This window comes from Tiliqua scincoides, chromosome 14 (assembly GCF_035046505.1).
Source record: "Tiliqua scincoides isolate rTilSci1 chromosome 14, rTilSci1.hap2, whole genome shotgun sequence".
Lineage (NCBI taxonomy): Eukaryota > Metazoa > Chordata > Lepidosauria > Squamata > Scincidae > Tiliqua > Tiliqua scincoides.
In genome coordinates, this window is record NC_089834.1 from 8,181,239 (window position 1) to 8,195,432 (window position 14,194).

Here is a 14,194-nt window from a genome sequence, read left to right on the forward strand (position 1 = left end):
CCTATTGTTCTATCCCAGTCCTTAAAGTCCTGGATACTAGTATTTTTTAACTTCCTCTCAGTGTGGAGGGACGACGCACGTCTTGCGGCTCAGCTGGTCCCCTGATGGGCACTACCTTGTCTCTGCCCATGCCATGAACAATTCTGGACCTACGGCACAGATCATTGAAAGAGATGGGTGGAAAACCAACATGGATTTTGTGGGCCATCGCAAAGCAGTGACAGTGGTGGTGAGTTGCTCCCAAGTGCTGCCTGTCCTTGCTTCCCACCCTGAAGTTCAGCCTTGAGTTGTAGACTAGCTTCTAGATGAATGCAGCAGGGCCCATTTCAGATGAGGAAGGCCTGAGGAGAGCAGGCTAGACTAGCCAGAGAGCACTTTTTAACGTCGTGAATCATGTTGAACTGTCCTTGAAATGTAGAGAACAAGGGTTGCCCCCAAAGCCAAATGTTGCCATTTATCCCCAGCTGTACGGGTTGAGTATCCCTTATCTGGAGTGCTTAGGATCCAAAAGTGTTCTGATTTTGGAGTTTTCTGGATTATGGAATATTTGCATAAACATAATGAGTTATCTGGGGGATGAGACCCAAGTCTAAACACTGAATTCATTTGTTTCGTAGACACCTTATACACATAGCCTGAAGATAATTTTATACAATATTTTGAATAATTTTATGAATGAAACTGAGTTTGAGTACATTGAACCATGATTTCTTACCCTGTTATGAATGCATGCTAGCCGGCACCTGAGGTCATGTCAACTTTCAAAAAAGTTCTGTATTTCGGAACATTCTGGTTTTCGGTTTTCCAGATAAGAGGTAATCAACCTGCAGTAGGAGTGCTCCTGTTCTGGATTTGAGCCAGCCTGGAACAGGAGACTTTTGGTGGTGTTTGGTACTCACGGGGGGGGGTGGGGGTGCGGCGGCAAGGGACATCTCTTGCTTTTCTACCCATGTGAAATACTTCTCCACTGTACTATAAAGCACCAGAGATGTATTATTCTTATTATAAGAATGTTTATGTACCACTTTTCAACAAAAAGTAGTTCAATAAGCAATTTACATAGCAAGACAAATCAATAAATAGTTCCCTGTCCCCCCAAAGGGCATTGTAAAAAGAAATTCATAAGAGACACCAGCAACAGCCGCTGGAAGAGATGCCAAGCTGGGATGAAGAGGGACAGTTGCTCTCCCCCTGCTAAATATAAGAAATATAATATATATTGACATCCATAATATGTATTGATAAGATTGCTCTTGGACACAGAAGGCAGCCCAGTTAGCTTCAGTAGGTACTGTTGGAGGGAAGAATTAGGGATTTTTTTGAGGTTTAATTTCTTCTCCTTTGTTTGGACCAAGCCCTATTTGCCATAAGGATTGAAATACAGCAGTGCCTCTGAATTTGTGAGGGTTCTGTTCCTGGACTTGCCACAAAAGTCTGAAACGGTGCAAGTTAGGGGACACTTTCTGTGACAGCACTGATAATGTCCTGAGTGAACTTGAGATAAGAGTCCAAATGTACCGAGAGCTGCACTTTCAGTGAATCTGACAATTCTAAGAGTTCAAGTAGTAGCATCCAGAGTGACTCTAACATGTTCCTAGTGAAACTGACAACGCCAATGGCATTCTCAATGAATCTGACATCTACAGTAACTGAGACCATGGCTGCCTGCAAAGTGCAAGGTTTGCATACGATAGATCAGTGTATCCAGCACAATACTATATATTATTGCTATTGCTACTGTATTGCAACTGAACATGATTATTAGCTTGATTTTTTAAAATTAATGAGCTCTAAGAGGATCCTTTGGTCATTCTTTTCAGAAATTCAATCCCAAAATCTTTAAAAAGAAGCAAAAGAACGGGAGTTCAACCAAGCCAAGCTGCCCTTATTGCTGCTGTGCCGTTGGCAGTAAGGACCGGTCTCTTTCTGTCTGGGTAACTGTTCTCTTCTTGCTGATGTTCTCCACCTAGCCGCCATGGGCATTCATACTTATTTTTATTTCATCGGTTGGTCTTCAGTCAGCTTTGCACAGGCAATACTACAGTACAGTTTCTGATGTCAGAAGTTGTTTTGGGATTTGTTACTTTGGGAGTAGACAACTTTCACAGCTGCTCTTAAAGCCTGATAGTATTCCAAACAACAATTTTCTGGTGCATGCAGGCGAAACACTGTTTGCTGAAACAGAACTGTAAGTACAGTGGGCCCTCAGTGTCCACGGGGGATCCGTTCTAGGATCTAGGTTGCAGCTCCGCGGAGACTTAACCTGAGGGCTGTGTCTGGTCCTCCAGAGTTGTGCATGGCCTCCCAGCCTCCTAAGAAGGTTTCCTGCACATAGCCTCCCCATGCCTCAGAACACCTCCCAGATACGACCCCTAAGTTTCCAGTGTGAACTGGAAACGCCTTCTGGTCGGGTCCAGGAGGTGTTCTGAAGCACTGCGTCTGTGGTCATGGCATCCGCCGGTACCCAAATCTGCAGATGTTGAGATCGCAGTTAAAGAGGGATAAATTTCTGCACTTAACCCCTCTCTTCGCAATCTGTGGCATGGTTTCTGGGACGAATTGATGTGTCTGGACTTCCGCATCATATTTTCGTTCACTGCAGAATCCTCATTAAGTGATGCTGGCAATTCACCTCGTTGTTGATGGGATGATGCAAAACTGCATCCAGCATTTATTTTTAAAATATTTGTATCTTGCCTCTGCCCTGCTAGTTGCAGGGCACCCAAGATGACTGGCAATGAAATTTAAAAACCGGTGATATGATAAAATAAAAAAAAATAGATTGAAACAGCAGAATTAGAAAAAATACAGCAGCTATATTGAAAGCCATCAAGTCAGCAGGCTATGAACTAAGCTAAACAGACGGCAAAAGTACTGAAAAAGTGTTGAGCTGCAGCTAAAAGAAGGACAGACGGAGAGGAGCCTAATCCCTGCTGGCGGGGAATTCCGTGGTCCAACCACAAAGGACCCTGTCAAGAGGACTTCCCTCTTGAATCTTTGGTGACATTGAAATGAGCAATGCTTGGCCTGATAAACCATAGTTGAATAAAGCTGTTCTTATTTGATGTTTCACCTACTACTTTGGTAGGCATTTTCAGAGGGTGAAGCTACAGCAAGTAGCTCTTCAAACTAAAACAGATGTAATTGATGTTCTGATCCTCAAGTCCCAAGCATCTGTTGTTCTGTCTCGGTTCTTAAAGTCCCAGTTACTTGTATTTTTGGGTGCTGGTAACCAAGAGTCAATTGCACACAATGCCTTCTGTTCATGCTATTATGATGTTTATAAATATCTATGGCCTCTCTATGAGTATGAAAATGACTGGCAGTGGACGGTGTCTGAGTTAACTTGAAATCCATTCTGTGCCCATTCTTAGCTACTTGCTCTGCAGTGGCCGATTTCAGCTTGTTGTAACTGGCTGTAACTCTCATGTTCTGCTATCCATGTTTTTATACTCCTCATGGTGGTGCCAGTGTATACCTGCCCATAACTGCGTGGGACCCGATATGCTCCTGTCATAGAGAGAAGATCTCTTGCATCCTTAGCCGATTGCAGAGCCTCTTGTACTTTGATGGTGGGTTTATAGGTGGTTATGGTGGGTTTATTAAACAGGAGAGAGGAGACAGTGAATGTAAATGTTACCAGTGCTCAAAAATACAGGTATCCAGGACTTTAAGAAATGAGGTAGAACAATAGGTACTTGGGACTGTACCCAAGATCAGAACACTCAGTTATGTCAGTTATACTGGGTAGCTTGAAGAGCTACTTGCTGTAGCTTCGTCCTTTGAAAATGCCTATCAAGTAGTTGGCAAAATTTCAGGTGAGAACAGCTTTGCTTGACCATGGCCTATCAGCCCAAACGTTGTTCATTTCATTTGAAAGCCTTGTTATTTATATCATTGCTAGAGGTGTTTGTTTTCATTGATAATGACATAAAAATGCAGAACACCACATTTGGGTGTTTAATTTTCCAGAAATTAAAATAGATTACTTTTCCAGTTGGAAATGTACCATGGCTTCATCTACTGAAACTGTATCTCTTATATCACCTACTTAGTACACTTTTAAAGTGTATAAAATTAATAAAAATGAGAACTTGGAATAAAAACATAACACCACTTTCTGCCTTTTTCTTTTTTTCATATCACGAAGTCTGCAAAAAAAATTTTTTTTCAAAAACCTCTAGTCATTGCCAGCTGTGCTTCCAGCTTCATGATGGGGGCAGGCTGTTTCATAAGGAGAGAGGAGGTCCTTTAGGTGCCTTGGTCCTAACCTGTCAATACAGCAGAGATTAATTATTCTAGGCACAACTGAGATATTTAGTGGAATCTCGAAGACCAGGGGTCTCCAAACCCCGGCCCAGGGGCCAGATGCGGCCTGCGGAGTGCCTCTATCTGGCCCGCAGCCAGCCTCTGATCCCCTGAGAGCCTCTGGCCCAGCTGACCAAACACAACCAGAGTTGTGCTTGTGGGGTGGGGGAATGGGGGTCCATTTAAATGTATGTGCTTTATTTCTTGGGCTGTGTTGGTGCTTGGAGAAATCCTGGACATTTTAGCCCATTTATTCATTCAAGTTCCATCTCTAATGTATTTATTTAAATTTTATATTTAATTTCTTTTTCCGGCCCTTGACACCATGCCGGATATTTGATCCGGCCCTTCGGCTGAAAAGTTTAGAGACCCCTGTCGTAGTCTCTATAAGGAAAGCAGAAATTAGGGCAAGAAGGAAACTATATTTTCTGAGCACACCAGATCTTCCATTATCAGCCATTCAGCTAACTTTCCTTAATGCATTGTATGGTATATTGTGCTGTTAAATTCTAGAAAGGAGTAGGATTTGGTGCATGACCTGGAACTATTTTTCTTGCTTTATTTTAGCTTACATGTCTGAAAAGGCCTTTGGTTGTCATACACGAACTGTTTGACAAGTCCATCATGGATATCTCCTGGTAAGCTGGCTTTAATTAAGACAAGAAATATCAGTGGGCCTGAAAGTCTGTTGGTTGAAAATTCTTCTCACGTGCTGAGTCTCATTTGAAACCAGTTTATGTTGTAATTTTCTATTCTGCATTGCTGTTCAAGAATATTACAGGAGTCCTCCTGGATCAGACCAAAGGTTGCCAAAGGACATGCCAATGAAATAATTGTGTATACTTTCCCTGACTCCTCTCCCCACTCTCTGTTGTCTCCCTTGTGTCTATTTCTAGATGGGAACCTCTTGGGGCAGAGTCCTAGCTTCTATTCTATTACAAAGTGACATGCAGATTGATGGCCCTCTCTTGATAAAGAAATAAACTTGTGAGAGGTTAAAAACTGTGGGTTTCAAAAATGAAATTCGAGCTAGGATGGTATAGTGGTCTGGGAAATGAACAATCCAAGGAAGATCCAGGTTCAAATCCCTACTCAGCCATGAAGCTTCCTGGTTGACCTTGGGCCAGTCACTCTCAGTTTAATCTACTCACAGGGTTGTTGTGTGGACAAAAGGAGAGGAGGAGCCATGTGAGCTGCTTGGAGGAAGGTGGTATAAAAATGTGAAAAGTAAGATTCTACTCAGTTGTACATATCCCCACCAAGTGTCCTAGAAGTACCCATAGCTCTCCATAAGGAGATGATTCCTTTTACTATTGACAAAGGAGCCTCCTTGGCCCTTATGGTTCTGCAACACCACCTCAGACATTTGTCTTTTTTTTTTAGAGTTTGAGAATTGTAGTAACAGATGAGTTAATGAAAAGCAAATGGGGCATGATGCACTTTCTATTGTGTTCCAGACACACTTTATTTGCCCAGGGTGAATATGTATGAAGCTGCCTTCTGAGTCAGACCTTGGATCCCTCTAGCACAGTGTCCTATGCGCTGGTGCGGCCACAGCACGTCTCACTTCACTTTTCTGAGATGCTGCCAGAGATTGGACTTGGCACCTTCTACATACAAAGCAGGGACTTGAGCAATGCTCCCACCATCCCCTTAGTGTTGGCTCATCATGTTGGCAACCTTCAGTCTCGAAAGACTATGGTATCGCGCTCTGAAAGGTGGTTAGTGTTAGGTTGTTGGACCAGACTCTCTTTGTGAGTTAGTGTTAGTTTGTGAGTTAGGCTAGTGTGAGCTAGCCTAGTGTTGGCTAGGCATATGGATATTAAGTACCGTAGACCTGTGTTTCTCAACGTTTGTCCTCCACTGTATCACTCCACCTATTCAAAGTAGCGCCGGAAGTAACTGGCAGTGACATCTACCCCAGGTGGGGTGGGAGCCTGGATGTGATGTGACAAACACCAGTAAGAGACTCGGGGTGGACGGGAGTGCTTTATCAAGTGTAGAAAAGCATTCTTAGTGCTCTGCCTGCTGAGCCAAGCCTCCTACCTCTGTTTGTTGTGTCGCATTCCTGGTCTCGCTGCTGGGCAACAGGTGTCCAGGGGTCCTGCAAGTACCACCAGACACCACCTCAAGTACCACTGGTTGTACCTGTACCACTGGTTGAGAAACACTGCCATAGACCTGTTAGAGCAGGGTTCTCAAAAACTTCAACTGCCAGGGGCCGCATCATCAGTCTTGCTGCCAGACTGGCAGAATGGGCAGCAAAATGGCAGATGCGCTTCAATGTCAGTAAGCGTAAAGTCATGCACATTGGGGCAAAAAATCAAAACTTTAGATATAGGCTGATGGGTTCTGAGCTGTCTGTGACAGATCAGGAGAGAGATCTTGGGGTGGTGGTGGACAGGTCGATGAAAGTGTCGACCCAATGTGCGGCGGCAGTGAAGAAGGCCAATTCTATGCTTGGGATCATTAGGAAGGGTATTGAGAACAAAACGGCTAATATTGTAATGCTGTTGTACAAATCTATGGTAAGGCCACACCTGGAGTATTGTGTCCAGTTCTGGTTGCCGCATCTCAAAAAAGACATAGTGGAAATGGAAAAGGTGCAAAAGAGAGCGACTAAGATGATTACGGGGCTGGGGCACCTTCCTTATGAGGAAAGGCTACGGCGTTTGGGCCTCTTCAGCCTAGAAAAGAGACGCCTGAGGGGGACATGATTGAGACGTACAAAATTATGCGGGGGATGGACAGAGTGGATAGAGAGATGCTCTTTACACTCTCACATAACACCAGAACCAGGGGACATCCACTAAAATTGAGTGTTGGGAGGGTTAGGACAGACAAAAGAAAATATTTCTTTACTCAGCGCGTGGTCGGTCTGTGGAACTCCTTGCCACAGGATGTGGTGCTGGCGTCTAGCCTAGACGCTTTTAAAAGGGGATTGGACATGTTTCTGAAGGAAAAATCCATTACGGGATACAAGCCATGATGTGTATGCGCAACCTCCTGATTTTAGAAATGGGTGATGTCAGAATGCCAGATGCAAGGGAGGACACCAGGATGAGGTCTCTTGTGATCTGGTGTGCTTCCTGGGGCATTTGGTGGGCCGCTGTGAGATCCAGGAAGCTGGACTAGATGGGCCTCTGGCCTGATCCAGTGGGGCTGTTCTTATGTTCTTAACTACAATTCCCAGAATGCCTTGCAGGTCTCTTGTTATCTGGTGTGCACCCTGGGGCTTTTGGTGGGCCACTGTGAGATCCAGGAAGCTGGACTAGATGGGCCTATGGCCTGATCCAGTGGGGCTGTTCTTATGTTCTTAACTACAATTCCCAGAATGCCTTGCAGGTCTCTTGTTATCTGGTGTGCTCCCTGGGGCATTTGGTGGGCCGCTGTGAGATCCAGGAAGCTGGACTAGATGGGCCTATGGCCTGATCCAGTGGGGCTGTTCTTATGTTCTTAACTACAATTCCCAGAATGCCTTGCAGGTCTCTTGTTATCTGGTGTGCTCCCTGGGGCATTTGGTGGGCCGCTGTGAGATCCAGGAAGCTGGACTAGATGGGCCTATGGCCTGATCCAGTGGGGCTGTTCTTATGTTCTTAACTACAATTCCCAGAATGCCTTGCAGGTCTCTTGTTATCTGGTGTGCTCCCTGGGGCATTTGGTGGGCCGCTGTGAGATACAGGAAGCTGGACGAGATGGGCCTATGGCCTGATCCAGTGGGGCTGTTCTTATGTTCTTAACTACAATTCCCAGAATGCCTTGCAGGTCTCTTGTTATCTGGTGTGCTCCCTGGGGCATTTGGTGGGCCGCTGTGAGATACAGGAAGCTGGACTAGATGGGCCTATGGCCTGATCCAGTGGGGCTGTTCTTATGTTCTTAACTACAGTTCCCAGAATGCCTTGCAGGTCTCTTGTTATCTGGTGTGCTCCCTGGGGCATTTGGTGGGCCGCTGTGAGATACAGGAAGCTGGACGAGATGGGCCTATGGCCTGATCCAGTGGGGCTGTTCTTATGTTCTTAACTACAATTCCCAGAATGCCTTGCAGGTCTCTTGTTATCTGGTGTGCTCCCTGGGGCATTTGGTGGGCCGCTGTGAGATACAGGAAGCTGGACGAGATGGGCCTATGGCCTGATCCAGTGGGGCTGTTCTTATGTTCTTAACTACAATTCCCAGAATGCCTTGCAGGTCTCTTGTTATCTGGTGTGCTCCCTGGGGCATTTGGTGGGCCGCTGTGAGATCCAGGAAGCTGGACTAGATGGGCCTATGGCCTGATCCAGTGGGGCTGTTCTTATGTTCTTAACTACAATTCCCAGAATGCCTTGCAGGTCTCTTGTTATCTGGTGTGCTCCCTGGGGCATTTGGTGGGCCGCTGTGAGATACAGGAAGCTGGACTAGATGGGCCTATGGCCTGATCCAGTGGGGCTGTTCTTATGTTCTTAACTACAATTCCCAGAATGCCTTGCAGGTCTCTTGTTATCTGGTGTGCTCCCTGGGGCATTTGGTGGGCCGCTGTGAGATACAGGAAGCTGGACGAGATGGGCCTATGGCCTGATCCAGTGGGGCTGTTCTTATGTTCTTAACTACAATTCCCAGAATGCCTTGCAGGTCTCTTGTTATCTGGTGTGCTCCCTGGGGCATTTGGTGGGCCGCTGTGAGATACAGGAAGCTGGACGAGATGGGCCTATGGCCTGATCCAGTGGGGCTGTTCTTATGTTCTTAACTACAATTCCCAGAATGCCTTGCAGGTCTCTTGTTATCTGGTGTGCTCCCTGGGGCATTTGGTGGGCCCCTGTGAGATACAGGAAGCTGGACGAGATGGGCCTATGGCCTGATCCAGTGGGGCTGTTCTTATGCTCTTCTGGGGGCAGCAGGTAATTTATAGAAAAAAGAATATATTCTTTTCGTACATAACTCTTAAAGAGTTTTCACGCTGGAGGGAAAAAATATTTGCAAATGTTATTTAAATTTCTGTTTAATTTAAAATTTAAATTAATAGTTAAAATTATTTGCTGTTGTTACGGGGGGGGTAGCATTTAATTAAAATGCTGGTGGGTTGGTCAAAGTATGATTGTGGCTTCTGTGTTAAGATTAATTGTTGTGCAATAATACCTCCTTTCCACCTGGCGGTTCTGTGCTACTTCAGCTGCAGTAGGGGAGAATGTTCCCTTTGATCTTTGCAGTTGCTCCCCCTGGTGGTTGAAAATTGTGCAACATCCTCTTGTAGGGAGAAGGAGGCAGAAAGCAAGCCTGAGTCCTGCACTGGGCCCAATCTGTTCACTGTGGTTTAAAAAAGTGGGGCGGGGGGGGGGCAGAGCAGTAAGGAGTGGCTGGTGAGAACAAGGCTTAAAAGGTGGTTTTGATTTACCAGTTTGGCTCTAATTAATCTAGCCAAACACAAGGTTTGGTTTTGCATCTTATTGCTGTTTTGAAGCTAGCAAATGCAGACGACTTTATTGTAAAGTGGTTGCATTTTTATTATATTATATTTTTATTCCCACCTTTCCAACAAGGAGATAAGGTCTCTTCTCTCCCCTCCCCATGAGGGTGGTTGGGCTGTAAGGAAGAGAAGCAGGCCCAAGGTCACCCAGTAGACTTTGTGGCTGAGAAGGGAATTGAGACTGGACGTTCCCAGTCCAGTGCTCTCGGTGGTTCTCAAACTTTTTGGAGGCCCTAGACCAGGGGCGTCAAACAAAAAGTCTGTGGTTCCTAATGCAGCCCCCGGAAGCAGTTTATCCAGTCCCCTGGTTACAAGTGGGCTCTCCCAGCATGGTAATTGGGTGTTCTCATACCTTCAAATTGTGAACAAGATTTGCACATTTTCTCTTCTGTCGTTTGCAGCTAATGGGTTCTTAAGTGAGAAAAAAGTGCTTATTTCTGGTCATGACCTGATCAACTGCTTCGCTTCCTGGTTAATGACATCGCTTTCAACCCTCAGCGGGCACAATGAATGCTAACTTTGGCCCTTTGTATGAAACATGCTTGACATCCCTGCCTTAGAGGCTCTGCCTTTTTTAATAAATGCAAAGAGTTGTGGCTATAATGGTAATGGGGGAGCAGTGCTCCAGCCCCCTCCAGTAGCAGCTTGTTTTAATCCTCAATGCACGTAGTCTAATCTGCACTGTTAGTTTCTCAACCCAACAATAATTGGGTCATCATGACCCACTGGTGGGTCTCGGACCCACAGCTTGGGAACCGCTGCTTTAACTGCTACTCTCTGCAGTTTCTCCTACTAGGTCATGAGTTTTTATTAAAGTTGCAATGATGCGATAATGGTTATTATATAGAAATGACATTAATAGTTCAGTTTTGGTAATTGCTCTTTTTCTTAGAAAAACAACTAAGTGAAACGATCATGTAGGAAGCTGCTCTGCTGAGTCTGGACCTTTGTCTGACCTGTTCTGCGTTGCCTGCACTGACTGGCAGTAGCTCTCTAGGGTTTCTGGCATGGGCCTTTCCCAGAATGTCCTGGAGAAGCCAGAGCCACCTCCCTTCAGGGGTTCTGCTCTAACTACAGCGCCTTTCTGATATTTGATTGCAGAAACTGGAGCAGTGGTGTAGGTATCATGATTTCAAGATACCCAGGAGTGTTTCTGGACAAGGAAGAATTCTGTGTAGCATGTAGCTGCCACCTCTGTAGAATTCAGCAAGCCTAAACACATTGATTGAATGGGCTGAATGAAGGGCACTGAACTCTGCGAAGGATTAGTCACTCACTTCCACGCCAGTGTTTGCCTAATAAAAATATCTGTGTAGGTAGAAATGTCTCTGACTTCAGTTCCATGACTTGGCTCGCAACACAGTTTGTAGCATGCCTTGCTCTGGACCCAGACTGGGCAGAATCCAAGGTCATTGGAAGAGCAGGGATAGGCCAAACAGTTCAGCTCCAGCGTTCTTTGTTTGGGTTTCACGTTGGCTCCCTGCTGCGGTATCTGAATATTGCAATCTTTTGCAAAACATTCTGCGGAGTTAAAATTAGATCTGATACTTGTGTTGCCCTGATGGAGTTGGAATCGCACTTTCCCTCTCCGCCAGGGTGAATCTAGAAGCCTTGGATCATGTGGAAGGAGTCTGTGCAAGCATGGGAATTGCAGGGTAGATTACTCACACCGTACCCTCTCACGCTACCCTTGTGGTGTGGGAAGGAGCATCAACCTCTGAGTGCCATGGGAAATGCTTGCTCTAGGTGTGACTGCTTGGATTGAACTTGGTTGTCCTGAGCTGAGGTGAGGTTCTGCTAGGCAGTCCATGGTGCTAGTTGATGGATGTCTTCCTAGATGTGTTTATGGTCAGCGTGATGGCTGTTGCCTCCCCCATCCCGGTTGTTTTTTCCACCATCTGATATAAAAATTCTGGGTTTCTCTACTTTTCAGGACCTTAAATGGACTTGGAATCTTGGTTTGTTCCATGGATGGATCAGTAGCCTTTTTGGATTTTTCCCAGGATGAACTTGGTGACCCATTGAGTGAGGAGGAGAAGGTATCATGCCATTATATATAGGGTGGGCTTGCTAATGAAGCAAGGGTTGAGGAGGGGGGGAGAGGAGAGTGGTGGGGCTAAATGTTTTCCAATCCAGGGAGTGGGAGCAGGAGCAGTGGAAGCGAGTGGGTAGAAATGAGGGGGTCCCCCACCAACGAGGCCAGCTCTGCTCCAGTGTCCCGACTTCCCACCATTGCTTCTGCTTGTTGGATCTGAAAAAGAGGAGAGTACAACAGGAGAGGAAGTATGGAGTAGATCTGAGTGGGTGCTGAGCTAGAGTGTTTCCTGTCACTGGGACCTCCTGCATTTAGCCTATTTTTCGGCAGCACCTAGAACAACAAATAGCAGTGAAAGTCAACTAGATTGGCCGAAAAGTTGAGCTAAAATCATTGACTATAAAATCAAAATGATGGACTTTGTTTACATTGCCTGGAGATTGCATCTGTGTCCAAATTCTTCGTCTCTTCCTACCAAGGTCTGAGCATGTTCTATAATCAGCTGTTTCTGTTTCTGTATCCTCTTAGAGCAATATCCATCAGTCCACGTATGGTAAAAGTTTGGCTATCATGACCGAGGCCCAGTTGTCTACCACCATCATTGAGAATCCAGAGATGCTGAAGTTCCAGCAGAGGCGGCAGCAGGTGGACCAGAAGAACGACTCAGTAAGGGATGCAACCGGCTCTGCAACAGCAGCTCCAAAAGTGGCAAGCATGGTGAACGGGGAGACCTTGGAGGACATTAGGAAGGTAGAGAACTCAGGGTGGCAGTCCATGTCCATCACTTACAAAACTTGGGAATATCACAATAATATTCATGGCCAGATTTTGTTAGTCCTTTTTTACAACATACAGAGATGGCTGTAGGGAACTTGGTCCTTGGGTACCATATGTCCAATAAGCTGATGATGGTGACTTAAGCATCTAAGAAATAAGATTCTTTGTATACATAAAATTAACATTGGCAAGTCCTGCTTGGGTGCCCTTCGGGGAGAAAGGCAAAATACGAATCTAATAAATAAATAATCTGAGTTTACAAACACAAAAGGGAGGGGGGGGAGGAAACTTGTGAACAAAGCAAGCTCGAAGATCTTAAGCAATAATTACAGTAAGTACAGTCAACTCGGAAGGCCATGGAGAAAAGATGTGGCTGTAAAGATGCACTAAGCGCAAGATAATGTGGATCATGTGGATGTCAGCAAATTCTAAATAGAAGGTGCCATCAAAGAAAACGGAGGAAGGCAAGGAGGTAGGAAGTGAATCCATGGTCTTTCTGAGAGACTGCTACCAGTGTAAGGAGGAGACAAGGGCAAGGAAAATGCGATGGGCTGTGAGCGGAAGAATAGACATTTATGGCTGGTTGTAGCTTTGTTAAAAAGTCAATGGCCTGCATGCACAGAACATTAATGCACGATTTAGCATGTCGGCCATGAGCCTAGCCTCAGGCTCATGGACTCTCCTTGCCTTTGCCTCCATGCACAAGGAGTGGGGATCTAAAGCTTTTCCTGTAGAATAGACCACAGTTTCCCATTGTGCCCTAATTCGGGAAAATGCATTTTATTCTAGCCATAGTAAGTTCACAAGCTAGGCTCTGAAACCAGTTGTGGTTAGAGGAAGCCACGGTTTCCTGAATGTGGACATAATGAGAAAGCGTGGTTTACGCTACACCAGAAGTGAGAGCTTTCAATCTCTTCCCTTATGCATTGAAGGGAAAGAAAAAATTGATCACTCAAGCTCAAGACTCTGCATCTGAACAGGTTGCTTAACAGTGGATTGTTGTGTATATGTAGCCATTACGTAAAAACCCCTTTTCAGTGGCCTCTCTTTGATGGATGAATGGTTCAACTCAAATAACTTGGACTTTCACATTTGAAGCATACCCTGCTCATGTATTCAGAATTGTCAGTGCATGTGTAGCCTTACCAAGTTACACAGGGTGAAAAAGATTGGACCTGCCCCTTAGGAGCTTCCGATCTAAAATCAACAATGGGAGAAAATAAGGGAGGGATATATTGACCATTTCAGTGTATCTCAAATAGTGGGTCGGGACGCACTAGGTAGGTCCCCATTCATTTCAGCGTGTATTTTGTTTTTAGTATATTAGACTTAATGCTACCTTGGTATGTGACTGCATTTGGAGAAATGTTTCAGATCTGTATTTTTAGCAGGCTACTATATTCAAGTGGGGCCTTGGTATCTGCAAAGGATCTGTTCTTGGACCTTCCCCTTGTAGAAAAGCAAATCCATGGTTTTCATCCTCTTAGACCCTTTGAAGGGAACCAGAGCTCCTGGAGGGCTTCCCCTTCCTAATGCCTTATAAGACATTAAAAACATCACATCCAGTTTTTCTTCAGAGCATTTTTTTTTTACCTTTTCAACCATTCTGAAGCCCAAAGAGGCTGTGGGTGGACATG

General features: G+C 45.3%; 1 protein-coding gene across 1 annotated transcript in view; it reads left to right on the forward strand.

Moving 5' to 3' along the window:
• Positions 1 to 14,194, forward strand: part of HIRA (histone cell cycle regulator) — a 53,701-nt gene that overhangs the window by 20,248 nt on the left and 19,259 nt on the right. Inside the window, exons 8-12 of the mRNA XM_066609633.1 lie at positions 62 to 229; positions 1,821 to 1,934; positions 4,876 to 4,946; positions 11,679 to 11,784; positions 12,309 to 12,530. Of these exons, the coding sequence (XP_066465730.1) occupies positions 62 to 229; positions 1,821 to 1,934; positions 4,876 to 4,946; positions 11,679 to 11,784; positions 12,309 to 12,530 (681 nt within the window). The remainder of the gene's footprint in view (positions 1 to 61; positions 230 to 1,820; positions 1,935 to 4,875; positions 4,947 to 11,678; positions 11,785 to 12,308; positions 12,531 to 14,194) is intronic.